Below are 26,296 nucleotides of genomic sequence, written 5' to 3' on the forward strand. Positions count from 1 at the left end.
CAATTCCAAGAGCTGATGAGCTCATAGACAAATTAGGTGCTGCCAAATTCTTAAGTACCTTTGACTTGACAGCAGGGTACTGGCAAATAAAAATGGCACCTGGAGCAAAAGAGAAAACAGCATTCTCCACACCTGATGGGCATTATCAGTTTACTGTTATGCCCTTTGGTTTAAAGAATGCCCCTGCCACCTTCCAAAGGTTGGTGAATCAAGTCCTTGCTGGCTTGGAGTCCTTTAGCACAGCTTATCTTGATGATATTGCTGTCTTTAGCTCCACCTGGCAGGATCACCTGGTCCACCTGAAGAAGGTTTTGAAGGCTCTGCAATCTGCAGGCCTCTCTATCAAGGCATCCAAATGCCAGATAGGGCAGGGAACTGTGGTTTACTTGGGCCACCTTGTAGGTGGAGGCCAAGTTCAGCCACTCCAACCCAAGATCCAGACTATTCTGGACTGGGTAGCTCCAAAAACCCAGACTCAAGTCAGGGCATTCCTTGGCTTGACTGGGTATTACAGGAGGTTTGTGAAGGGATATGGATCCATTGTGACAGCCCTCACTGAACTCACCTCCAAGAAAATGCCCAAGAAAGTGAACTGGACTGTGGAATGCCAACAGGCCTTTGACACCCTGAAACAAGCAATGTGCTCAGCACCAGTTCTAAAAGCTCCAGATTATTCTAAGCAGTTCATTGTGCAGACTGATGCCTCTGAACATGGGATAGGGGCAGTTTTGTCCCAAACAAATGATGATGGCCTTGACCAGCCTGTTGCTTTCATTAGCAGGAGGTTACTCCCCAGGGAGCAGCGTTGGAGTGCCATTGAGAGGGAGGCCTTTGCTGTGGTTTGGTCCCTGAAGAAGCTGAGACCATACCTCTTTGGGACTCACTTCCTAGTTCAAACTGACCACAGACCTCTCAAATGGCTGATGCAAATGAAAGGTGAAAATCCTAAACTGTTGAGGTGGTCCATCTCCCTACAGGGAATGGACTTTATAGTGGAACACAGACCTGGGACTGCCCATGCCAATGCAGATGGCCTTTCCAGGTTCTTCCACTTAGAAAATGAAGACTCTCTTGGGAAAGGTTAGTCTCATCCTCTTTCGTTTGGGGGGGGGTTGTGTAAGGAAATGCCTCCTTGGCATGGTTGCCCCCTGACTTTTTTGCCTTTGCTGATGCTATGTTTACAATTGAAAGTGTGCTGAGGCCTGCTAACCAGGCCCCAGCACCAGTGTTCTTTCCCTAACCTGTACTTTTGTATCCACAATTGGCAGACCCTGGCATCCAGATAAGTCCCTTGTAACTGGTACTTCTAGTACCAAGGGCCCTGATGCCAAGGAAGGTCTCTAAGGGCTACAGCATGTCTTATGCCACCCTGGAGACCCCTCACTCAGCACAGACACACTGCTTGCCAGCTTGTGTGTGCTAGTGAGGACAAAACGAGTAAGTCGACATGGCACTCCCCTCAGGGTGCCATGCCAGCCTCTCACTGCCTATGCAGTATAGGTAAGACACCCCTCTAGCAGGCCTTACAGCCCTAAGGCAGGGTGCACTATACCATAGGTGAGGGTACCAGTGCATGAGCATGGTACCCCTACAGTGTCTAAACAAAACCTTAGACATTGTAAGTGCAGGGTAGCCATAAGAGTATATGGTCTGGGAGTCTGTCAAACACGAACTCCACAGCACCATAATGGCTACACTGAAAACTGGGAAGTTTGGTATCAAACTTCTCAGCACAATAAATGCACACTGATGCCAGTGTACATTTTATTGTAAAATACACCACAGAGGGCACCTTAGAGGTGCCCCCTGAAACTTAACCAACTATCTGTGTAGGCTGACTGGTTCCAGCAGCCTGCCACACTAGAGACATGTTGCTGGCCCCATGGGGAGAGTGCCTTTGTCACTCTGAGGCCAGTAACAAAGCCTGCACTGGGTGGAGATGCTAACACCTCCCCCAGGCAGGAGCTGTAACACCTGGCGGTGAGCCTCAAAGGCTCACCCCTTTGTCACAGCCCAGCAGGGCACTCCAGCTTAGTGGAGTTGCCCGCCCCCTCCGGCCACGGCCCCCACTTTTGGCGGCAAGGCTGGAGGGAACAAAGAAAGCAACAAGGAGGAGTCACTGGCCAGTCAGGACAGCCCCTAAGGTGTCCTGAGCTGAAGTGACTCTAACTTTTAGAAATCCTCCATCTTGCAGATGGAGGATTCCCCCAATAGGGTTAGGATTGTGACCCCCTCCCCTTGGGAGGAGGCACAAAGAGGGTGTACCCACCCTCAGGGCTAGTAGCCATTGGCTACTAACCCCCCAGACCTAAACACGCCCTTAAATTTAGTATTTAAGGGCTACCCTGAACCCTAGAAAATTAGATTCCTGCAACTACAAGAAGAAGGACTGCCTAGCTGAAAACCCCTGCAGAGGAAGACCAGAAGACGACAACTGCCTTGGCTCCAGAAACTCACCGGCCTGTCTCCTGCCTTCCAAAGATCCTGCTCCAGCGACGCCTTCCAAAGGGACCAGCGACCTCGACATCCTCTGAGGACTGCCCCTACTTCGAAAAGACAAGAAACTCCCGAGGACAGCGGACCTGCTCCAAGAAAAGCTGCAACTTTGTTTCCAGCAGCTTTAAAGAACCCTGCAAGCTCCCCGCAAGAAGCGTGAGACTTGCAACACTGCACCCGGCGACCCCGACTCGGCTGGTGGCGATCCAACACCTCAGGAGGGACCCCAGGACTACTCTGATGCTGTGAGTACCAAAACCTGTCCCCCCTGAGCCCCCACAGCGCCGCCTGCAGAGGGAATCCCGAGGCTTCCCCTGACCGCGACTCTTTGAACCTAAAGTCCCGACGCCTGGGAGAGACCCTGCACCCGCAGCCCCCAGGACCTGAAGGACCGGACTTTCACTGGAGAAGTGACCCCCAGGAGTCCCTCTCCCTTGCCCAAGTGGAGGTTTCCCCGAGGAATCCCCCCCTTGCCTGCCTGCAGCGCTGAAGAGATCCCGAGATCTCTCATAGACTAACATTGCGAACCCGACGCCTGTTCCTACACTGCACCCGGCCGCCCCCGCGCTGCTGAGGGTGAAATTTCTGTGTGGACTTGTGTCCCCCCCGGTGCCCTACAAAACCCCCCTGGTCTGCCCTCCGAAGACGCGGGTACTTACCTGCAAGCAGACCGGAACCGGGGCACCCCCTTCTCTCCATTCTAGCCTATGTGTTTTGGGCACCACTTTGAACTCTGCACCTGACCGGCCCTGAGCTGCTGGTGTGGTGACTTTGGGGTTGCTCTGAACCCCCAACGGTGGGCTACCTTGGACCAAGAACTAAGCCCTGTAAGTGTCTTACTTACCTGGTTAACCTAACAAATACTTACCTCCCCTAGGAACTGTGAAAATTGCACTAAGTGTCCACTTTTAAAACAGCTATTTGTGAATAACTTGAAAAGTATACATGCAATTTTGATGATTTGAAGTTCCTAAAGTACTTACCTGCAATACCTTTCGAATGAGATATTACATGTAGAATTTGAACCTGTGGTTCGTAAAATAAACTAAGAAAAGATATTTTTCTATATAAAAACCTATTGGCTGGATTTGTCTCTGAGTGTGTGTACCTCATTTATTGTCTATGTGTATGTACAACAAATGCTTAACACTACTCCTTGGATAAGCCTACTGCTCGACCACACTACCACAAAATAGAGCATTAGTATTATCTCTTTTTACCACTATTTTACCTCTAAGGGGAACCCTTGGACTCTGTGCATGCTATTCCTTACTTTGAAATAGCACATACAGAGCCAACTTCCTACAGTTAGACATCCCTGATCGAGTAGATCTGTACTTGTGAAGTGCCTCCAGCCCCTCCGAATCCAATATCTTATGATCACGGCCACCTCCCACTTACCTCTCGATCAGTATTGTGGGCTGACATGGAGGACAAGCAGGGCTCAATGCTCTCATGCCAGGGCAGCACATCCTCCTGGTAATTATCCAGGAACTTGGTCAAAATCCTGAAAAGCAAAGCAGATAAACAATGGGCAGAAATATTAAACGGAGGGCAGGGAATACACATCACAACCATAGTCACACTAGACCCATGGCTAAAACGCTGCCAAACAAAACAAGCAATGGCAAAGCCAATCAGTCTGGCTTGTGTTTTGTGTTCTGGATAAAACATTAAAAGATGTCTGCTTACTATAAAAGGAAGGATGTGACATATTTATAACTAAGGCTCACAGTTTTCAGTTTTTACTGATTTTTACAGATAAATATAGACAGAAAACTATTTTCATGTCTGTATTTGTTTTTAAATATGGCAAAATACAGAAAGTATGTTTTCTCCAGGACAATTCTCATTGCTGTCTACCATGCGTGCTAGGTAAACAGATGTGTAAACTGGCAGGATTTAAAAAAAAAGTTTTAAAAAGTTCTTAATGAACCATCAATAACTGCTGCAGTACAGTGGTTTGAGATGTTCTATTGTGCAAATGATTTCAAATGATTGTGTTGTATTGTTAAGGACTAAACCCCACTAAACAAACAGGAGAAAATACATGTCAGGTAAACACGTGGAAATGTGCCCATTGCGGCTTCCTTTCTTATGGTAACCACATAATAAATAGGGATAAAAAAACAGATAAAAGTTGTTAAAAATAAGTATGGATTAATACAGATAAAATGAACTTCAAATAAATATGGATAATTTCAGACCCAAATGTCAAAAATAAATACCATAAAACCAAGAGCCCTATTTATAACCTAGCAGCTGTCGAAAAGGCAGAAATATATCTGCCCTGTGAAGGAGTGAACTAAACTAAAAGACAATGGATAGGATGCCAGGGGGTTGGCAAAGGGAGGAATTAAACTACTATCTCTAGCTACCTATAGGGATAGCATGAACATGTAGAGGATACAAGTGGAAGCTATGTAAACATTTTTATGGTATCACAAACAGAACTGCATAATGATTACAGTTCAACCTAGATAAGGATTATAAACAGTTTATTTTTTTTAAACCCTGCACAGGGAAACCAAAACTATGAGTATACAAAGCACTGACAACAAATAATATAATGTGTAATTACTCAGTGAGATTCTGAGATACAAGTGCCCACTGTGTATGTTTACAATGGCAACACTTTATAGGAGGCAGAAAAATAAACCACACATGTAACAGCATGCAGTGAGATAACGCTGCGCTGGGCAGAGCAAAACCTGCTTTGTGTATACTTTAAATCAAAGGCAACAATAGGTCTAACACAGCTGCACTGTCAAACTAGACCTAAGATTCTGTTAAGATATCCAGGTAAGCTAACAAACCTACTCCTGAGACCTCAGTTTACAATATAAGCCGCATGTGTGATTGATGGCTGGTTCCCTGGGCAATGCGTCGCTCGCAGACTGATAAAATAAGTATCACTCAGTTAGGCAATGATAACATGTGGAATTACGTGCAGTTAGCCAGGTGAGCCTTTCATCCTGAACAGGTACTAGAATTTCAACAGCAGTACTCCAGTGTGCCTGCATGAGGGATTGAGCAACTTTGCGCAGGCTTTGCACCACAGCAGATGTGACAGACTAGAGCTAATAACTTGTTCTTCTGATGGGTACTTCTAACTGCAGATTCCTTGCTGTTAGAATAGACAGCAAAGCAGTAATCTCTCATACCAAAGGTAGAGGGTCAGGGGAGTGAATTCGGACCAAAAGTCCTGCAGGACCGAACAAGCCAATGACCCTGTCCTCTGAAATCAAGAGTACTGCTTTGTGAACGAATGCACCGACTTACACATCACAATGTGGCAGACTCCAACAACACGCATCCCTCAAGCCAATGCCTTAGTAGCAGCTTTGGCCCTGGTAGAATGGCCTTTGTAAGAAACTGGGTTATTAATTGAGAAGGATGTCAATCCTTCACAAGTAATAGGTTTGCAATAGTCTTTTCATTGGAATCCAGGTACCCCCGTAGCACTGGGCTCCCTCACGGTAGTGAAACAGAGCAGCCCACACACAACCTACTCAGGGTGGGTGTTGTGGTCAAGTAACCGCAGCTCACTGGTACGCAACACCACCACAGTACTTTCATTCCACATACCACTTAATAAATTGCATTACATTACAAACATGTACAATTAGATAGATAGAAATACCTTTGGTGACACCCTCATAACACACTGCACCCCTAGAGATGTCCTGAATGCTATAAATCGCAATACCCCATACCTATAATAGACAATAATATCAGGGGGTACCATTATCAATAAGGCAGGCATACTGTGGCCTTGCCAGGGTGTCACAACACTCAGAAAAGCAGCAACTTGTTATGTTCCATTAAAGCAACATCACTGAAATCAGTGGGAGCATACCAACATATATTTATATTATAATGCACCAGTGAAATCAATGGGAGCAGGAGCAATACATATGTATATAATAGTACACCACTGAAATGAGCAGGAGCAATATACATTAACTCACCACAGAAGTCAATGGGAGCAGTACCAATATATATTCATACTATAACTCACCACTGAAATCAATGAGAGCAGGAGCAATATATATTAACTCACCACAGAAGTCAATGGGAACAGTAATATATATATATATATATATATATATATATATATATATATATATATATATATATATATATGGAAAATGTCACTTACCCAGTGTACATCTGTTCGTGGCATGAGACGCTGCAGATTCACATGCTTTGCACATCCCGCCATCTAGTGTTGGGCTCGGAGTGTTACAAGTTGTTTTTCTTCGAAGAAGTCTTTTCGAGTCACAAGATCGAGGGACTCCTCCCATTTCGGCTCCATTGCGCATGGGCGTCAACTCCATCTTAGATTATTTTCCCCGCAGAGGGTGAGGTAGGAGTTGTGTATTATAGTAATAGTGCCCATGCAATGGAGTTAAAATGTATGTACATAATGTGATTTAAAGCGATATATTTACAAATTTACAAATGTTTAAGATCAACTTCAAACGGCTACAGGCTCCCGGGGAGGCGGGTGGCGCATGTGAATCTGCAGCGTATCATGCCACGAACAGATGTACACTGGGTAAGTGACATTTTCCGTTCGGTGGCCTGTGTAGCTGCAGATACACATGCTTTGCATAGACTAGTAAGCAGTTATCTCCCCACTGCTTGTCCTACTGTGGCTTGTTGTGCTGTTAACACATCCACACAGTAATGCTTGGTGAACGTATGAGGCGTAGACCATGTGGCAGCCTTACATATTTCATTCATTGAAATATTTCCTAGAAAGGCCATGGTAGCACCTTTCTTCCTAGTTGAGTGTGCCTTTGGTGATAGGCAGTTCTCTTTTTGCTTTGAGATAACAGGTTTGAATGTATTTAACTATCCATCTAGCAATGCCTTGTTTGGATATTGGATTCCCTGTATGAGGTTTTTGGAAAGCAACAAATAGTTGTTTTGTTTTTCGAATATGTTTTGTTCTGTCAATGTAGTACATTAATGCTCTTTTGATGTCTAATGTATGTAGTGCTCTTTCAGCTACAGAATCTGGTACAGAAAAGAACACTGGTAGTTCTACTGTTTGATTTAAGTGGAACAGTGATATGACTTTTGGTAAGAACTTTGGATTTGTTTGTAAGACTACTTTATTCTTGTGTATCTGAATAAAGGGTTCTTGTATGGTAAATGCCTGTATTTCACTTACTCTTCTTAGAGATGTGATGGCAATTAGAAATGCTACTTTCCATGTTAAATATTGTATCTCACATGAGTGCATGGGTTCAAACGGTGGACCCATGATCCGTGTTAAGACAATGTTGAGGTTCCACAAAGGAACTGGTGGTGTTCTTGGTGGGATAATTCTTTTCAGTCCCTCCATAAAAGCCTTTATGACTGGTATCCTAAATAGTGAAGTTGAATGCGTAATTTGCAGATAAGCTGAAATTGCTGTGAGATGTATTTTAATGGATGAGAAAGCTAGCTTTTGACTTTTGTAAGGGCAGTAGGTAGCCAACGATGTCTTTAGCAGATGCATGTAAGGGTTGAATTTGTCTATTATGGCAGTAATAAACAAATCTTTTCCACTTATTTGCATAGCTATGTCTTGTGGTTGGTTTTCTAGCTTGTTTTATAACCTCCATAAATTCCTGTGTAAGGTCTAGATGTCCGAATTCTAAGACTTCAGGAGCCAAATTGCTAGATTCAGCGATACTGGATTTGGGTGTCTGATCTGTTGTTTGTGTTGAGTTAACAGATCTGGTCTGTTCGGTAGTTTGACATGAGGCACTACTGAAAGGTCTAGTAGTGTTGTGTACCAAGGTTGTCTTGCCCAAGTTGGTGCTATTAGTATGAGTTTGAGTTTGTTTTGACTCAATTTGTTTACTAGATATGGAAGGAGTGGGAGAGGGGGAAAAGCGTATGCAAATATCCCTGACCAACTCATCCATAACGCATTGCCCTGAGACTGATCCTGTGGGTACCTGGATGCGAAGTTTTGTCATTTTGCATTTTCTTTTGTTGCAAATAGATCTATTTGTGGTGTTCCCCATCTTTGGAAGTAAGTGTTTAGTATTTGGGGTTGAATCTCCCATTCGTGGATCTGTTGGTGATCCCGAGAGAGATTGTCTGCTAACTGGTTCTGAATTCCTGGAATGAACTGCGCTATTAGGCGAATGTGGTTGTGAATCGCCCAATGCCAAATTTTCTGTGCCAGGAGACACAACTGTGTTGAGTGTGTTCCTCCCTGTTTGTTCAGATAATACATCGTTGTCATGTTGTCTGTTTTGACAAGAATGTGTTTGTGGATTATTATAGGTTGAAAAGCTTTCAACGCTAGAAATACTGCCAGTAATTCTAAGTGATTTATGTGAAACTGTCTCTGTTGAGTGTCCCATTGTCCTTGGATGCTGTGTTGGTTGAGGTGTGCTCCCCACCCTATCATGGAGGCATCCGTTGTTATTACGTATTGAGGCACTGGGTCTTGGAAAGGCCGCCCTTTGTTTAAATTTATACTGTTCCACCATTGAAGCGAGGTGTATGTTTGGCGGTCTATCAACACTAGATCTTGAAGTTGACCCTGTGCCTGTGACCACTGTGATGCTAGGCACTGTTGTAAGGGCCGCATGTGCAACCTTGCGTTTGGGACAATGGCTATGCATGAGGACATCATGCCTAGTAGTTTCATCACTATTTTGACTTGTATCTTTTGTTTTGGGTGCATGGCCTGTATTACATTGTGAAATGCCTGTACCCTTTGTGGACTTGGAGTGGCAATCCCTTTTGTTGTGTTGATTGTCGCTCCTAAGTATTGTATTTGACACGGCTGAAGGTGTGACTTCTTGTAGTTGAGTGAGAAACCTAGTTTGTGAAGGGTTTCTATGACATACTTTGTGTGTTGTGAGCACCGTTCCTGCATGTTGGTTTTTATTAACCAATCGTCTAGGTACGGGAACACATGTATTTGCTGTCTTCTGATATGAGCAGCCACTACTGCCAGGCATTTTGTAAAAACTCTTGGCGCAGTTATCCCGAATGGCAACACTTTGAATTGGTAATGTACCCCTTGGAATACAAACCTTAAGTACTTTCTGTGTGAAGGATGTATCGGTATATGGAAGTACGCATCCTTTAGGTCTAGTGTTGTCATGTAGTCTTGTTGTTTGAGCAATGGGATTACGTCCTGCAGTGTCACCATGTGAAAGTGATCTGATTTGATGTAGATATTTAATGTTCTGAGGTCTAATATAGGTCTTAGAGTTGTGTCTTTTTTGGGTATGAGAAAGTACAGAGAGTAAACTCCTCTTCCTCTTTGATGAATTGGTACAAACTCTATTGCATCTTTTTGCAACAATGCTTGAACTTCTAGTTGTAGAAGATCTATGTGTTGTTTTGACATGTTGTGTGTTTTCTGTGGGACATTTGGAGGGAATTCTAGAAATTCTATGCAATAACCATGCTGGATAATGGCTAGGACCCACGTGTCTGTTACTTCCTCCCAGTTTTTGTAGAACTTGGTTAGTCTCCCCCCCCACTGGTGTTATGTGTTGGGGATTTGTGACATGGAAGTCACTGTTTATTTTGTGGAGTTTTGGGACTTTGGAACTTCCCTCTACTCTTTGGGAACTGTCCCCCTCTATACTGTCCCCGAAACGTTCCCCGCTGGTATTGGCTCTGATAAGTGGGCCTTGTTTGTGAGGTTGTGGTTCAGTGCTTTGTCCTCGAAACCCCCCTCGAAACTGTGATTTTCGAAATGTGCCTCTGCTCTGTGGGGAGTAGAGTGCGCCCATGGCTTTGGCCGTATCAATGTCTTTTTTAAGTTTTTCAATAGCAGTGTCCACCTCCGGCCCAAACAACTGCTGTCCGTTAAATGGCATATTCAGCACGGCTTGTTGTATTTCCGGCTTGAATCCAGATGTACGCAGCCATGCATGTCTCCGTATTGTTACTGCTGTATTGACAGTCCTAGCAGCTGTGTCTGCTGCATCCATTGCTGACCGTATCTGATTGTTCGAGATACTCTGTCCTTCCTCCACCACTTGTTGCGCTCGTTTTTGGAACTCCTTGGGCAAATGTTCTATAAAATGTTGCATTTCGTCCCAATGAGCCCTGTCATATCTTGCCAACAATGCCTGTGAGTTGGCAATGCGCCATTGGTTGGCTGCTTGTGCCGCCACTCTTTTCCCAGCCGCGTCGAACTTACGGCTCTCTTTGTCTGGAGGTGGTGCATCTCCAGAGGTGTGTGAGTTTGCCCTCTTGCGTGCTGCACCTACTACCACTGAGTCTGGTGTTAACTGTTGTGTGATGTACACAGGGTCTGTTGGTGGCGGTTTATATTTTTTCTCCACCCTTGGAGTTATGGCCCTTCCTTTGACAGGCTCTTCAAACACTTGTTTGGAGTGTTTTAGCATTCCAGGTAGCATGGGGAGGCTCTGGTACTGGCTATTTGTGGACGACAGTGTGTTAAATAGAAAGTCGTCTTCAATTGGCTCTGCATGTAGGCTGACATTATGAAACGCCGCTGCTCTTGGACCACCTGTGTGTAGGCGGTAGAGTCCTCAGGTGGTGACGGTCTAGCTGGATAACAGTCAGGACTGTTATCGGACACTGGTGCATCATAAAGATCCCACGAGTCTGGATCATCCTGACTCATCCATGTATGAGTTGGGGACTGCATCATTGGTGGAGTGGCTACCGGTGATGGTTGTGGTGAGCGTTGTGGAGATGGTGATGGGATTACTTGTCTTGCCACTTTTGCCTGTGGCTGTGCTTGTCTTTTTCTTGGAAGACAAGTTTCCGTTTCATTCTTATTGGAGGGAGAGTACTGATCTTCCCTGTCTCCTTTTGAATGTGGAGCCTTCTTTGTGTGTAATCTGGCTCCACTGTCTCTAGCTCCTGTCCAAATCTATGTGTTTGCATTTGTGAGGAGAGGCCTTGTTCCTCTGTGTCGGAACTTGTTTTCGGTTCGGAGGCCGGATGTTTCGGTACCGAAACCTTTTTGGCTGCCTTTTTCGGTTCCGACAACACTTTTTTGCTCTTCGGCGTAGTGATGTCTCTGTGCCGACTTGCTTCGGTGCCTCTCTCTCGGTGCCGAGATTGGTCTGACCCGGTGTCGAGTCTGCTCTGTGCCGGTATCTCGACCGGAGTCAGATGACTTAGACACATGCATGCCCTTTTTCAGTGCCGATGCTCGGTCACCTATTTTTCGGGTTAAGCCATGGCCTGCCGGCGGTGGCGTCCCCTGGGCTTTTGTGGTCTTTGCGTGAGTTTTGTGTATCGACGTATTACTCACGGTTTTCGGCGTCTGTTCAGGATCGACCTCTTCCGAGTCCGAATCCTCGATGGAGAAGGCTTCCTCTTCTTCCTCCATGTGTTTTTGTCCTGTCGGCACCGACGCCATCTGCAGTCTTCTTGCTCTTCGGTCCCTTAAGGTCTTTCTGGACCGAAACGCTCGACAGGCCTCACAAGTATCCTCCTTGTGTTCTGGAGACAAACACAAATTACAGACCAGATGCTGATCTATATAAGGATACTTGTGACATTCGGGCAGAAGCGGAATGGTGTCCGATCCATTAGCCTTGAAGACGCACGTGCTCGGGCCGACCAGGCCCCGCAGGGGAATCGAAAACCCCGAAGGGCCACCGGAGCTCTTCAAAATTCGGTCTCAATCTGTTGTAACTAACCCGATACCAAACGAAATACCGTCAAAATTTCCGAGACTTTCACTAACTTTCCAAACCGAAACGTAGAGCGAAAAAGGAACACCTCCGAACCCAATGGCGGAAAGAAAACAATCTAAGATGGAGTCGACGCCCATGCGCAATGGAGCCGAAAGGGGAGGAGTCCATCGATCTCGTGACTCGAAAAGACTTCTTCGAAGAAAAACAACTTATAACACTCCGAGCCCAACACTAGATGGCGGGATGTGCAAAACATGTGTATCTGCAGCTACACATGACATCGAACATATATATATATATATATATATATATATATACATACACACACACACACACACACACACACACACACACACAGAAAATGTCACTTACCCAGTGTACATCTGTTCGTGGCATGAGACACTGCAGATTCACATGCTGTGCATTATCCTGCCATCTAGTGTTGGGCTCGGAGTGTTACAAGTTGTTTTTCTTCGAAGAACTCTTTTAGAGTCACGAAACCGAGGGTCTCCTCCCTTACAGCTCCATTGCGCATGGACGTCGACTCCATCTTAGATTGTTTTCCCCGCAGAGGGTGAGGTAGGAGTTGTGAATATACTAAATGTGCCCATGCAATGGAGTAGGTATATATGTACATAATGTGTATTAAAATAATATTTATTTACAAATTTACAGTTTTTTATCCAACTTTTAACGGCTACAGGCTCCCAGGGAGGTGGGAGGGAGCATGTGAATCTGCAGCATCTAATGCCACGAACATATGTACACTGGGTAAGTGACATTTTCCATTCGATGGCATGTGTAGCTGCAGATACACATGCTGTGCATAGACTAATAAGCAGTAATCTCCCCAAAAGCTATGGCTTAGCCTGTTGGAGTTGAAGTTGTCTGAAATAATGTTCTTAATACAGCTTGTCCTACTGTGGCTTGTTGTGTTAGCACATCTACACAGTAATGCTTTGTAAATGTATGAGGCGTAGACCAGGTGGCTGCCTTACAAATTTCTGTCATAGGTATATGTAAGGAAATGCCTCCTTGGCATGGTTACCCCCTGACTTTTTTTTTCCCTTTGCTGATGCTAAGTTTTGATTTGAAAGTGTGCTGAGGCCTGCTAACCAGGCCCCAGCCCCAGTGTTCTTTCCCTAACCTGTACTTTTGTTTCCACAATTGGCACACCCTGGCATCCAGGTAAGTCCCTTGTAACTGGTACCCCTGGTACCAAGGGCCCTGACGCCAGGGAAGGTCTCTAAGGGATTCAGCATGTCTTATGCCACCCTAGGGACCCCTCACTCAGCACAGACGCACTGCTTGCCAGCTTGTGTGTGCTGGTGAGGACAAAACAAGTAAGTCGACATGGCACTCCCCTCAGGGTGCCATGCCAACCTCACGCTGCCTGTGCAGTATAGATAAGTCACCCCTCTAGCAGGCCTTACAGCCCTAAGGCAGGGTGCACTATACCATAGGTGAGGGCACCAGTGCATGAGCACTGTGCCCCTACAGTGTCTAAGCAAAACCTTAGACATTGTAAGTGCAGGGTAGCCATAAGAGTATATGGTCTGGGAGTCTGTCATGCACGAACTCCACAGCACCATAATGGCTACACTGAAAACTGGGAAGTTTGGTATCAAACTTCTCAGCACAATAAATGCACACTGATGCCAGTGTACATTTTATTGTAACATACACCCCAGAGGGCACCTTAGAGGTGCCCCCTGAAACCTTAGCCGACTATCCGTGTAGGCTGACTGGTTTTAGCACCCTGCCACACTAGAGACATGTTGCTGGCCACATGGGGAGAGTGCCTTTGTCACTCTGTGGCTAGTAACAAAGCCTGCACTGGGTGGAGATGCTATCACCTCCCCCAGGCAGGAGCTGTAACACCTGGTGGTGAGCCTCAAAGGCTCACCCCCTTTGTTACAGCACCACAGGGCACTCCAGCAAGTGGAGTTGCCCACCCCCTCCGGCCACGGCCCCACTTTTGGCGGCAAGGCCGGAGGAGATAATGAGAAAAACAAGGAGTCGTCACTGGCCAGTCAGGACAGCCCCTAAGGTGCCCTGAGCTGAGGTGAGACTGACTTTTAGAAATCCTCCATCTTGCAGATGGAGGATTCCCCCAAGAGGGATAGGAATGTGACTCCCTCCCCTTGGGAGGAGGCACAAAGAGGGTGTACCCACCCTCAGGGCTAGTAGCCATTGGCTACTAACCCCCCAGACCTAAACACACCCTTAAATTTAGTATTTAAGGGCTCCCCAGAACCTAGGAACTCAGATTCCTGCAACCTAAGAAGAAGAGGACTGCTAAGCTGAAAAATCCTGCAGAGAAGACGGAGACACCAACTGCTTTGGCCCCAGCTCTACCGGGCTGTCTCCCCCCCCTTCTGAAGACACTGCTCCAGCGACGCTTTCCCAAGGGACCAGCGACCTCTGAATCCTCAAAGGACTGCCCTGCTCTTGAAGGACCAAGAAACTCCCGAGGACAGCGGCTCTGTTCACCCAAGACTGCAACTTTGTTTCTAAGGAGCAACTTCAAGACAACTGCGTTTCCCGCCGGAAGCGTGAGACTTGCTACTCTGCACTCGACGCCCCCGGCTCGACTTGTGAAGAAACAACACTTCAGGGAGGACTCCCCGGCGACTACGAGACAGAGTAGCCAGAATTGCCCCCACAGCGACGCCTGCAGAGGGAATCCCGAGGCTCCACCTGACCGCGACTGCCTGCTTCCCAGATCCCGACGCCTGGTAAAGACTCTGCACCCGCAGCCCCCAGGACCTGAAGGATCGGAACTCCAGTGCAGGAGTGACCCCCCAGGAGGCCCTCTTCCTTGCCCAGGTGGTGGCTACCCCGAGGAGCCCCCCCCCCCTTGCCTGCATCGCTGAAGAGACCCCTTGGTCTCCCATTGAAACCTATTGAAAACCCGACGCGTGTTTGCACACTGCACCCGGCCGCCCCCGCGCTACTAAGTGTGTACTTTCTGTGTGGACTTGTGTCCCCACCGGTGCCCTACAAAACCCCCCTGGTCTGCCCTCCGAAGACGCGGGTACTTACCTGCTGGCCGACTGGAACCAGGGCACCCCCTTCTCCATTGAAGCCTATGCGTTTTGAGCACCACTTTGACCTTTGCACCTGACCGGCCCTGAGCTGCTGGTGTGGTAACCTTGGGGTTGCTCTGAACCCCCAACGGTGGGCTACCTTGGACCCAAACTTGAACCCCGTAGGTCGTTTACTTACCTGCAAAAACTAACAAACTCTTACTCCCCCTAGGAACTGTTGAAAATGGCACTGTCTAGTTTTATACTAGCTATATGTGATTTATGTGAAAAGTGTATATGCTATTTTGCTAATTCAAAGTTACTAAAGTACCTACCTGGAATACCTTTCATTTGAAGTATTACATGTAAATCTTGAACCTGTGGTTCTTAAAATAAAACTAAGAAAATATATTTTTCTATACAAAAACCTATTGGCCTGGAATTGTCTGAGTGTGTGTTCCTCATTTATTGCCTGTGTATGTACAACAAATGCTTAACACTACTCCTTTGATAAGCCTACTGCTCGACCACACTACCACAAAATAGAGCATTAGTATTATCTCTTTTTGCCACTATCTTACCTCTAGTTGGAACCCTTGCACTCTGTGCATACTATTCCTTACTTTGAAATAGTGCATACAGAACCAACTTCCTACATTGGTGGATCAGCGGTGGGGTACAAGACTTTGCATTTGCTTGACTACTCAGCCAATACCTGATCACACGACTAAATTCCAAAAATTGTCATTAGAAACTGATTTTTGAAATTTGAGCTATTTTTCTAAATTTTTAAAAGTCCTGCTAGGGCCTTGTGTTAGTCTCTGTTAGCATTTCTTTTAGAGTTTAAAAGTTTTGTGAAAGTTTGAATTAAGTTCTAGAAATAGTTTTAGATTCTTAAAAAGTATTCCAACTTTTAGAAATATAATGTCAAGTGCAGAAGAGAATGTGATGAAACTCGACATCACCCCTTACCTCCATCTTAAGATGAGGGAGCTGAGGTCTCTCTGCAAAATAAAGAAAATACCAGTTGGCCTATGACCTTCCAAAATACAGCTCCAGGAGCTGCTGGCAGAGTTTGAAAAAGCCAACCCCTCTGAGGATGAAGTTAGTGACTTGGAGGAGATTTCCCCCCTCCAGTCCTAATTAGGGAGATCAGGGCCCCTCAAGCCCTGACTCCAACTGTGATAGTCAGAGATGCTGCTTCCCTCACAGGAAGGTCCAGCACCTCTGTTATCACTGAGGATAGCCTCAGTGAAGATGACCTCCTGCTAGCCAGGATGGCCAAAAGATTGGCTTTAGAGAGACAGCTCCTAGCCATAGAAAGGGAAAGAGATGGGTTTTGGTCCCATCCATGGTGGCAGCAACATAAATAGGGTCAGAGATTCTCCTGACATGTTGAAAATCCCAAAAGGGATTGTAACTAAATATGAAGATGGTGATGACATCACCAAATGGTTCACAGCTTTTGAGAGGGCTTGTGCAACCAGAAAAGTAAACCGATCTCACTGGGGTGCTCTCCTTTTGGAAATGTTCACTGGAAAGTGTAGGGATAGACTCCTCACACTCTCTGGAAAAGATGCAGAATCTTATGACCTCATGAAGGGTACCCCGATTGAGGGCTTTGGATTCTCCACTGAGGAGTATAGAATTAGATTCAGGGGGGCTAAAAAATCCTCGAGCCAGACCTGTGTTGATTTTGTGGACTACTCAGTGAAAACACTGGATGGTTGGATTCAAGGCAGTGGTGTAAATGATTATGATGGGCTGTACAATTTATTTGTGAAACAACATCTGTTAAGTAATTGTTTCAATGATAAACTGCATCAGCATCTGGTAGACCTAGGACCAATTTCTCCCCAAGAATTGGGAAAGAAGGCAGACCATTGGGTCAAGACTAGGGTGACCAAGAGTTCCACAGGGGGTGACCAAAAGAAATGGGTCACAAAGCCTCCCCAGGGGAAGAGTGTTGAGACATCCAAAGGTAAAAATAGTAAAGAGTCTTCTACAGGCCCCCAAAAACCTGCACAGGAGGGTGGGCCCAGAGCCTCTTCACAAACCAATTTTGGGTACAAGGGTAAAATCTTTGATCCCAAAAAGGCCTGGTGTCCTAGCTGTAATCAGCCTGGACACCAAACTGGAGACAAGGCCTGTCCCAAGAAACGTACCACTTCTAACTCCACTCCAGCTAACACTGGAATGGCCAGTCTCCAAGTGGGATCAACAGTGTGCCCAGAGCAAATCAGGTGCCACACTGAAGCTACATTAGTCTCTGAGGGTGGGGTGGATTTAGCCACACTGGCTGCCTGGCCTCCTAACATGCAAAAATACAGGCAGCAGCTCTTAATTAATGGGACAAGTGTAGACGGCCTGAGGGAAGCAGGTGCCAGTGTCACCATGGTGACAGAGAAACTGGTTTCCCCTGGTCAATACCTGGCTGGACAAACTTATCCAGTCACCAACGCGGACAATCAGACTAAAGTACATCCCATGGCTATGGTAACTTTAGAGTGGGGAGGGGTCAATGGCCTGAAACAGGTGGTGGTCTCCTAAAATATCCCAGTAGACTGTTTGCTTGGAAATGACCTGGAGTCCTTAGCATGGGCCGAGGTAGAACTGAAAACCCATGCAGCCATGCTGGGTATCCCTGAACTGGTGTGTGTCAAGACAAGGGCACAGTGCAAGGCTCAGGGTGAAAAAGTAGAGTTGGAGCCTGGAAAAAGGGCCCAGCCTACCAAGAGAAAAGGAAAGACAACTGGGAAACCAGCTGCAACACAACAACAAAAAGAGAACCTCTCTTCCCAGGAAGAAGTTCTGCCCTCTGAAGGAACTGAGCCTCTGGAGTTCGAACCTTATCAGGTTGAGCTCTTAGGGCCAGGGCGACCCTCAAGGGAGCAGTTGCGTAAGGGGCAAGAAACCTGTCCCTCTCTTGAAGGCCTTAGGCAGCAAGCTGCTGAAGAGTCCAATGGCAAGAAAACTGGAACACATAGGGTCTATTGGGAAGATGGACTCCTCAGGAGTTTAGGGAGTTCATCCTGACCTTAGCCCATGATATTCCTCTTGCTGGGCATTTGGGACAAACCAAGACGTGGGAGAGACTAGTCAACCACTTCTATTGGCCCAACATGTCCCAGAAGGTCAAGGAGTTTTGTGTCTCCTCTACCACCTGTCAAGCCAGTGGTAAGATGGTGGACACCCAAAGGCCCCCCTCATTCCACTTCCAGTGGTTGGGGTCCCCTTTGAAAGAGTGGGCGTGGACATAGTGGGTCCACTTGAACCTCCCACAGCCTCAGGGAACATGTACATACTAGTAGTAGTGGATCATGCTACTAGATATCCTGAAGCGATTCCCCTTAGGTCGACTACTGCCCCTGCAGTAGCCAAGGCCCTCATTGGTATTTTTACCAGAGTGGGTTTTCCTAAGGAGGTGGTGTCTGACAGAGGTACCAACTTCATGTCAGCATACCTGAAACAGATGTGGAATGAGTGTGGAGTGGCTTACAAATTCACTACACCATACCATCCACAAACTAATGGCCTTGTTGAGAGATTCAACAAGGCATTAAAGAAATGATCATGGGGCTCCCTGAAAAACTCAAAAGGAGATGGGGTGTCCTCTTGCCATGTCTGCTTTTCGCTTACAGAGAGGTGCCTCAGAAGGAAGTAGGGTTCTCACCCTTTGAACTTCTGTTTGGCCACCCTGTAAGGGGACCACTAGCTCTTGTGAAAGAAGGCTGGGAGAGACCTCTTCATGAGCCTAAGCAAGATATAGTGGACTATGTACTTGGCCTACATTCAAGGATGGCAGAGTACATGGAAAAGGCAAGTAAAAACCTTGAGGCCAGCCAACAGCTCCTGAAGGTTTGGTATGACCAAAAGGCTGCACTGGTTGAATTTCAACCAGGGCAGAAAGTCTGGGTTTTGGAGCCTGTGGCTCCCACAGCACTTCAGGACAGATGGAGTGGCCCTTACCTAGTGCTAGAAAAGAAGAGTTAGGTCACCTACCTGGTGGACCTAGGCACTAGCAGGAGCCCCAAGAGGGTGATCCATGTGAACCGCCTTAAGCTCTTCCATGACAGGGCTGATGTGAATCTGTTGATGGTAACAGATGAGGACCAGGAAGCTGAGAGTGAACCTCTCCCTGATCTCCTCTCCACAAACCCTAAAGATGGCTCAGTTGATGGAGTGATCTACTCAGACACCCTCTCTAGCCAACAGCAATCTGATTGTAGGAAGGTCCTGCAACAGATTGCTGAACTCTTTTCCCTAACCCCTGGTCAGACACACCTGTGTACCCATGATGTGGACACAGGAGACAGCATGCCTGTCAAAAACAAAATATTCAGACAGTCTGACCAAGTTAAAGAAAGCATCAAGGTGGAAGTCCACAAGATGCTGGAATTGGGAGTAATTGAGCACTCTGACAGCCCCTGGGCTAGCCCAGTGGTCTTAGTCCCCAAACCTCACACCAAAGATGGAAAGAAAGAGATGAGGTTTTGTGTGGACTACAGAGGACTTAATTCTGTCACCAAGACAGATGCCCATCCCATTCCAAGGGCAGATGAACTGATTGACAAATTAGGTGCTGCCAAATTCTTAAGTACCTTTGACTTAACAGCAGGGTACTGGCAAATCAAAATGGCACCAGGAGCAAAAGAAAATACAGCATTCTCCACACCTGATGGGCATTATCCGTTTACTGTTATGCCCTTTGGTTTAAAGAATGCCCCTGCCACCTTCCAAAGGTTGGTGAATCAAGTCCTTGCTGGTTTGGAGTCCTTTAATGCAGCTTATCTTGACGATATTGCTGTCTTTAGCTCCAGCTGGCAGGATCACCTGAAGAAGGTTTTGAAGGCTCTGCAATCAGCAGGCCTCTCTATCAAGGTCTCTCTATCAAGGCATCCAAATGCCAGATAGGGCAGGGAACTGTGATTTACTTGGGACACCTTGTAGGTGGAGGCCAAGTTCAGCCACTCCAGCCTAAGATCCAGACTATTCTGGACTGGGCAGCTCCAAAAACCCAGACTCAAGTCAGGGCATTCCTTGGCTTCACTGGGTACTACAGGAGGTTTGTGAAGGGATATGGATCCATAGTGACAGCCCTCACAGAACTTACCTCCAAGAAAATGCCCAAGAAAGTAAACTGGACTGTAGAATGCCAACAGGCCTTTGACACCCTGAAACAAGCAATGTGCACAGCACCAGTTCTACAAGCTCCAGATTACTCCAAGCAGTTCATTGTGCAGACAGATGCCTCTGAACATGGGATAGGGGCAGTTTTGTCTCAAACAAACGATGATGGCCTTGACCAGCCTGTTGCTTTCATTAGCAGGAGGTTACTCCCAAGGGAGCAGCGTTGGAGTGCCATTGAGAGGGAGGCCTTTGCTGTGGTTTGGTCCCTGAAGAAGCTGAGACCATATCTCTTTGGTACTCACTTTGTAGTTCAAACTGACCACAGACCTCTCAGATGGCTGATGCAAATGAAAGGTGAAAATCCAAAACTGTTGAGGTGGTCCATCTCCCTACAGGGAATGGACTTTATAGTGGAACACAGACCTGGGACTGCCCATGCCAATGCAGATGGCCTTTCCAGGTTCTTCCACTTAGAAAATGAAGACTCTCTTGGGAAAGGTTAGTCTCATCCTCTTTCGTTTGGGGAGGGGAGGGGTTGTGTAAGGAAATGCCTCCTTGGCATGGTTACCCCCTGACTTTTTTTTCCTTTGCTGATGCTAAGTTTTGATTTGAAAGTGTGCTGAGGCCTGCTAACCAGGCCCCAGCCCCAGTGTTCATTCCCTAACCTGTACTTTTGTTTCCACAATTGGCACACCCTGGCATCCAGGTAAGTCCCTTGTAAATGGTACCCCTGGTACCAAGGGCCCTGATGCCAGGGAAGGTCTCTAAGGTATGCAGCATGTCTTATACCACCCTAGGGACCCCTCACTCAGCACAGACACACTGCTTGCCAGCTTGTGTGTTCTGGTGAGGACAAAACGAGTAAGTCGACAAGGCACTCCCCTCAGGGTGCCATGCCAACCTCACACTGCCTATGCAGTATAGATAAGTCACCCCTCTAGCAGGCCTTACAGCCCTAAGGCAGGGTTCACTATACCATAGGTGAGGGCACCAGTGCATGAGCACTGTGCCCCTACAGTGTCTAAGCAAAACCTTAGACATTGTAAGTGCAGGGTAGCCATAAGAGTGTATGGTCTGGGAGTCTGTCATGCACGAACTCCACAGCACCGTAATGGCTACACTGAAAACTGGGAAGTTTGGTATCAAACTTCTCAGCACAGTAAATGCACACTGATGCCAGTGTACATTTTATTGTAACATACACCCCAGAGGGCACCTTAGAGGTGCCCCCTGAAACCTTAACCGACTATCCGTGTAGGCTGACTGGTTTTAGCAGCCTGCCACACTAGAGACATGTTGCTGGCCGCATGGGGAGAGTGCCTTTGTCACTCTGTGGCTAGTAACAAAGCCTGTACTGGGTGGAAGTGCTTCACACCTCCCCCAGGCAGGAACTGTAACACCTGGCGGTGATCCTCAAAGGCTCACCCCCTTTGTTACAGCACCCCAGGGCATTCCAGCTAGTGGAGTTGCCCGCCCCCTCCGGCCACGGCCCCACTTTTGGCGGCAAGGTCGGAGAAGATATTGAGAAAAACAAGGAGGAGTCACTGGCCAGTCAGGACAGCCCCTAAGGTGCCCTGAGCTGAGGTGACTAACTTTTAGAAATCCTCCATCTTGCAGATGGAGGATTCCCCCAATAGGGATAGGAATGGGACCCCCTCCCCTTGGGAGGAGGCACAAAGAGGGTGTACCCACCCTCAGGGCTAGTAGCCATTGGCTACTAACCCCCCCAGACCTAAACACGGCCTTAAATTTAGTATTTAAGGGCTCCCCAGAACCTAGGAACTCAGATTCCTGCAACCTAAGAAGAAGAGGACTGCTAAGCTGAAAAACCCTGCAGAGAAGACGGAGACACCAACTGCTTTGGCCCCAGCTCTACCGGCCTGTCTCCCCACTTCTAAAGACACTGCTCCAGCGACGCTTTCCCCAGGGACCAGCGACCTCTGAATCCTCAGAGGACTGCCCTGCTCTAGAAGGACCAAGAACTCCCGAGGACAGCGGCCCTGTTCACCCAAGACTGCAACTTTGTAACAAAGGAGCAACTTTAAAACAACTTGTGTTTCCCGCCGGAAGCGTGAGACTTACCACACTGCACCCGGCGACCCCGACTCGACTGGTGGAGAACCAACACCTCAGGGAGGACCCTCCGGCGACTCCGAGACCGTGAGTAACCAAAGTTGTCCCCCCCTGAGCCCCCACAGCGACGCCTGCAGAGGGAATCCCGAGGCTCCCCCTGACCGAGACTGCCTGAACTCCATTTCCCGACGGCTGGAAAAGACCCTGCACCCGCAGCTCCCAGCACCTAAAGGAATGGAACTCCTGTGCAGGAGTGACCCCCAGGAGGCCCTCTCCCTTGCCCAGGTGGTGGCTACCCCGAGGAGCCCCCCCCTTGCCTGCCTGCAACGCTGAAGAGATCCCTTGATCTCTCATTGAAAACCATTGTAAACCTGACGCGTGTTTGCACACTGCACCCGGCCGCCCCCGCGCTGCTGAGGGTGTACTTTTTGTGCTGACTTGTGTCCCCCCCGGTGCCCTACAAAACCCCCCTGGTCTGCCCTCCGAAGACGCGGGTACTTACCTGCTGGCAGACCGGAACCGGGGCACCCCCTTCTCTCCATTGAAGCCTATGTGTTTTGGGCACCTCTTTGACCTCTGCACCTGACCGGCCCTGAGCTGCTGGTGTGGTAACTTTGGGGTTGCTCTGAACCCCCAACGGTGGGCTACCTTGGACCCAAACCTGAGACTTGTAAGTGATTTACTTACCTGACAAAACTAACAAAAACTTACCTCCCGCAGGAACTGTGAAAATTGCACTAAGTGTTCACTTTTAACACAGCTTATTGTGTTTTATGTAAAAAGTATACATGCTAATGTAATGATTCAAAGTTCCTAAAGTACTTACCTGCAATACCTTTCAAATGAGATATTACATGTAGAAATTGAACTTGTGGTTCTTAAAATAAACTAAGAACATATATTTTTCTATAACAAAACCTATTGGCTGGATTTGTCTCCGAGTGTGTGTTCCTCATTTATTGCCTGTGTGTATGTACAACAAATGCTTAACACTACTCCTTTGATAAGCCTACTGCTCGACCACACTACCACAAAATAGAGCATTAGTATTATCTCTTTTTGCCACTATCTTACCTCTAAGGGGAACCCTTGGACTCTGTGCATACTATTCCTTACTTTGAAATAGGGCATACAGAGCCAACTTCCTACAGTAACACTATGAATTGATAGTGTATGCCGTGTACTACAAACCTTAAGTATTTTCTGTGGGAAGGATGTATGGGTATGTGAAAGTAGGCATCCTTGAGATCCAACGTTGACATGTAGTCCTCTTTTTTAAGTAAGGGCACCACACATCTTGAAGTGTTACCATGTGAAAGCGATCTGACTTGTTGAAGAGATTCAATGTTCTGATGTCTAATATATTTCTTAACGTTTTGTCCTTTTTTGGAATTAGGAAATATAGTGAGTAGACACCTGTTCCTTTCTGATGTTTGGGTACTAACTCTATTGCTTATTTTTGTAACAGTGCTTGGACCTCTAGTTGTAATAGATCTAAGTGTTGTTTGGACATATTGTGTGTCCTTCGGGGCACATCTGGCGGAAAATTTATGAATTTTATGCAATAACCATGTTGGATAATGGCTAGGACCCAAGCGTCCGTAGTTATGTGTGTCCAGTTTTGGTAGCATGTGGTAAGTCTCCCCCCCCACTGGTGGTAAGTGTTGGGGTTTTGTGACATTGAAGTCACTGTTTGGGTTGACTCATCTTAGGTGTTTGAAATTTTCCCCTTCCTCTTGGGAATTGTCCACCTCTGTATGAGCCACGAAACCCTCCTCTCTGGTATTGTCCCCGATAGGTAGGTCTGGTTTGCGAGGTGGAAGGCTCTGGTGTTTGCATTCGAAACCCCCCTCTAAATTGTGGCTTTCTAAATGTGCCTCTGTTCTGTGGGGAGTAGAGCGCGCCCATGGCTTTGGCCGTGTCCTTCTTTAATTTTTCAATTGCTGCGTCCACTTCCGGCCCAAACAATTGTTCCTGGTTAAAAGGCATGTTCAACACTGCTTGTTGGATTTCTGGTTTGAAGCCCGAGCTTCATAACCATGCATGCCTGCGAATGGTTACCGCAGTGTTGACTGTTCGTGCCGCTGTATCTGCTGAGTCTAACTCGGACCTTATTTGGTTGTTGGATATTGCGTGTCCTTCTTCCACAACCTGTTGGGCACGCTTTTGGTGTTCTTTGGGCAAGTGCTGTATAATGTGTTGCATCTCGTCCCAGTGTGCCCTGTCATAGCGAGCCAGCAGGGCTTGTGAGTTTGTGATCCGCCATTGATTGGCTGCCTGTGCTGCCACACGATTGCCCGCTGCATCAAACTTCCTACTCTCTTTGTCAGGCGGTGGTGCGTCTCCTGACGATTGAGAGTTTGCCCTCTTTCTTGCTGCTCCTACAACCACCGAGTCTGGTGTAAGTTGCTGTGTTATAAACACAGGGTCCGTTGGGGGAGGTTTGTATTTTTTCTCCAACCTAGGCGTGATAGCCCTTCCTTTAACTGGGTCTTGGAAGACCTGTTTTGCGTGCTTGAGCATGCCCGGGAGCATTGGCAGACTCTGGTATGAAGTGTGGGTAGATGCCAGGGTGTTGAATAGGAAATCTTCCTCTATTGGCTCTGAATGCATTGCTACATTGTGGAATGTAGCTGCCCTTGATAGTACCTGCGTATATGCAGTACTGTCCTCTGGAGGTGACGGCCTTGTTGGGTAACAATCTGGGCTGTTGTCTGATACCGGAGCATCATAAAAGTCCCATGCATCCGGATCATCCTGTGTCATCCCTGTATGAGTCGGTGACTGTATCGGAGGTGTTGTTACCAGGGACAGCTGTGGTGAGTGTAGTGGAGAAGGTTGTGGCGAAAACCTTGGTGGTGGGGTTTTATCTCTTGCCACCTATCCTCTCTGTGTTCTGGTGATAGACACAGATTACAGACCAAGTGTTGGTCTGTACTTCGGACAGAAGCGGAAGGGGGTCCGGTCCATTAGTTTCGTCGATGGATGCGGTCGGGCCGACCAGGCCCTGCTGAAGAGCGGAAGCCCCTTAGGGCCGCCGAGCGCTTCTTCTATCGGTGTCGATACGCTAACACTAAACCGGTACCGAGCGCGAACAGTACCGTCAAATTTTCAATTTTTAGCTAACTTTCCCGATTCGAAATACGGAGCGAAGAGGAACACGTCCGAACCCGATGGCGGAAAGAAAATAATCTAAGATGGAGTCGACGCCCATGCGCAATGGAGCCGAAAGGGAGGAGTTCCTCAGTCTCGTGATTCGAAAACACTTCTTCGAAGAAAAACAACTTGTAACACTCCGAGCCCAACACTAGATGGCAGCATAATGCACAGCATGTGTATCTGCAGCTACACAGGCCACCGAACACATATATACACAGATATATATATACATATATACATACATACATACATATATATATTCCTATAACACACCATTGAAATCTATGGGAGCAGGAGCAATATAGATTAACCCATCACTGATGTCAATGGGAGCAGGAGCAACACATATTTATACTATAACTCACCACTGATGTCAATGGTGTAAGGAAATGGCTCCCTGTTGCAGTTACCCCCCACTTTTTGCCCGATACTTGTGCTGACTTGACTGAGAAGTGTGCCGGGACCCAGCTAACCAGGCCCCAGCATTCTTTCACCTAAAATGTACCATTGTTTCCACAATTGGCACATCCCTGGCACACAGATAAGTCCCTTGTAAAAAGGTACCAGTGGTACCAAGGGCCCATTGGCTTGGGAAGGTCCCTAAGGGCTGCAGCATATGTTGTGCCACCTTAAGGGACCCCTCACCTAACACATGCACACCGACATTGCAGATTGCCTTTTTCTCCCCACCAACACACACAAAGGCGACATGGCATCCCCCTCAGGGTGCCATGCACACAAAACATGCCTGTGGCA

General features: G+C 47.2%; 1 protein-coding gene across 1 annotated transcript in view; it reads right to left on the reverse strand.

The window, feature by feature from the left end:
* CUL9 (cullin 9) overlaps window positions 1–26,296 on the reverse strand; it is a 576,404-nt gene that overhangs the window by 352,458 nt on the left and 197,650 nt on the right. Inside the window, exon 14 of the mRNA XM_069236395.1 lies at window positions 3,898–4,003. Within this exon, the coding sequence (XP_069092496.1) occupies window positions 3,898–4,003 (106 nt within the window). The remainder of the gene's footprint in view (window positions 1–3,897; window positions 4,004–26,296) is intronic.

Source organism: Pleurodeles waltl, chromosome 5 (assembly GCF_031143425.1).
Source record: "Pleurodeles waltl isolate 20211129_DDA chromosome 5, aPleWal1.hap1.20221129, whole genome shotgun sequence".
Classification (NCBI taxonomy): domain Eukaryota; kingdom Metazoa; phylum Chordata; class Amphibia; order Caudata; family Salamandridae; genus Pleurodeles; species Pleurodeles waltl.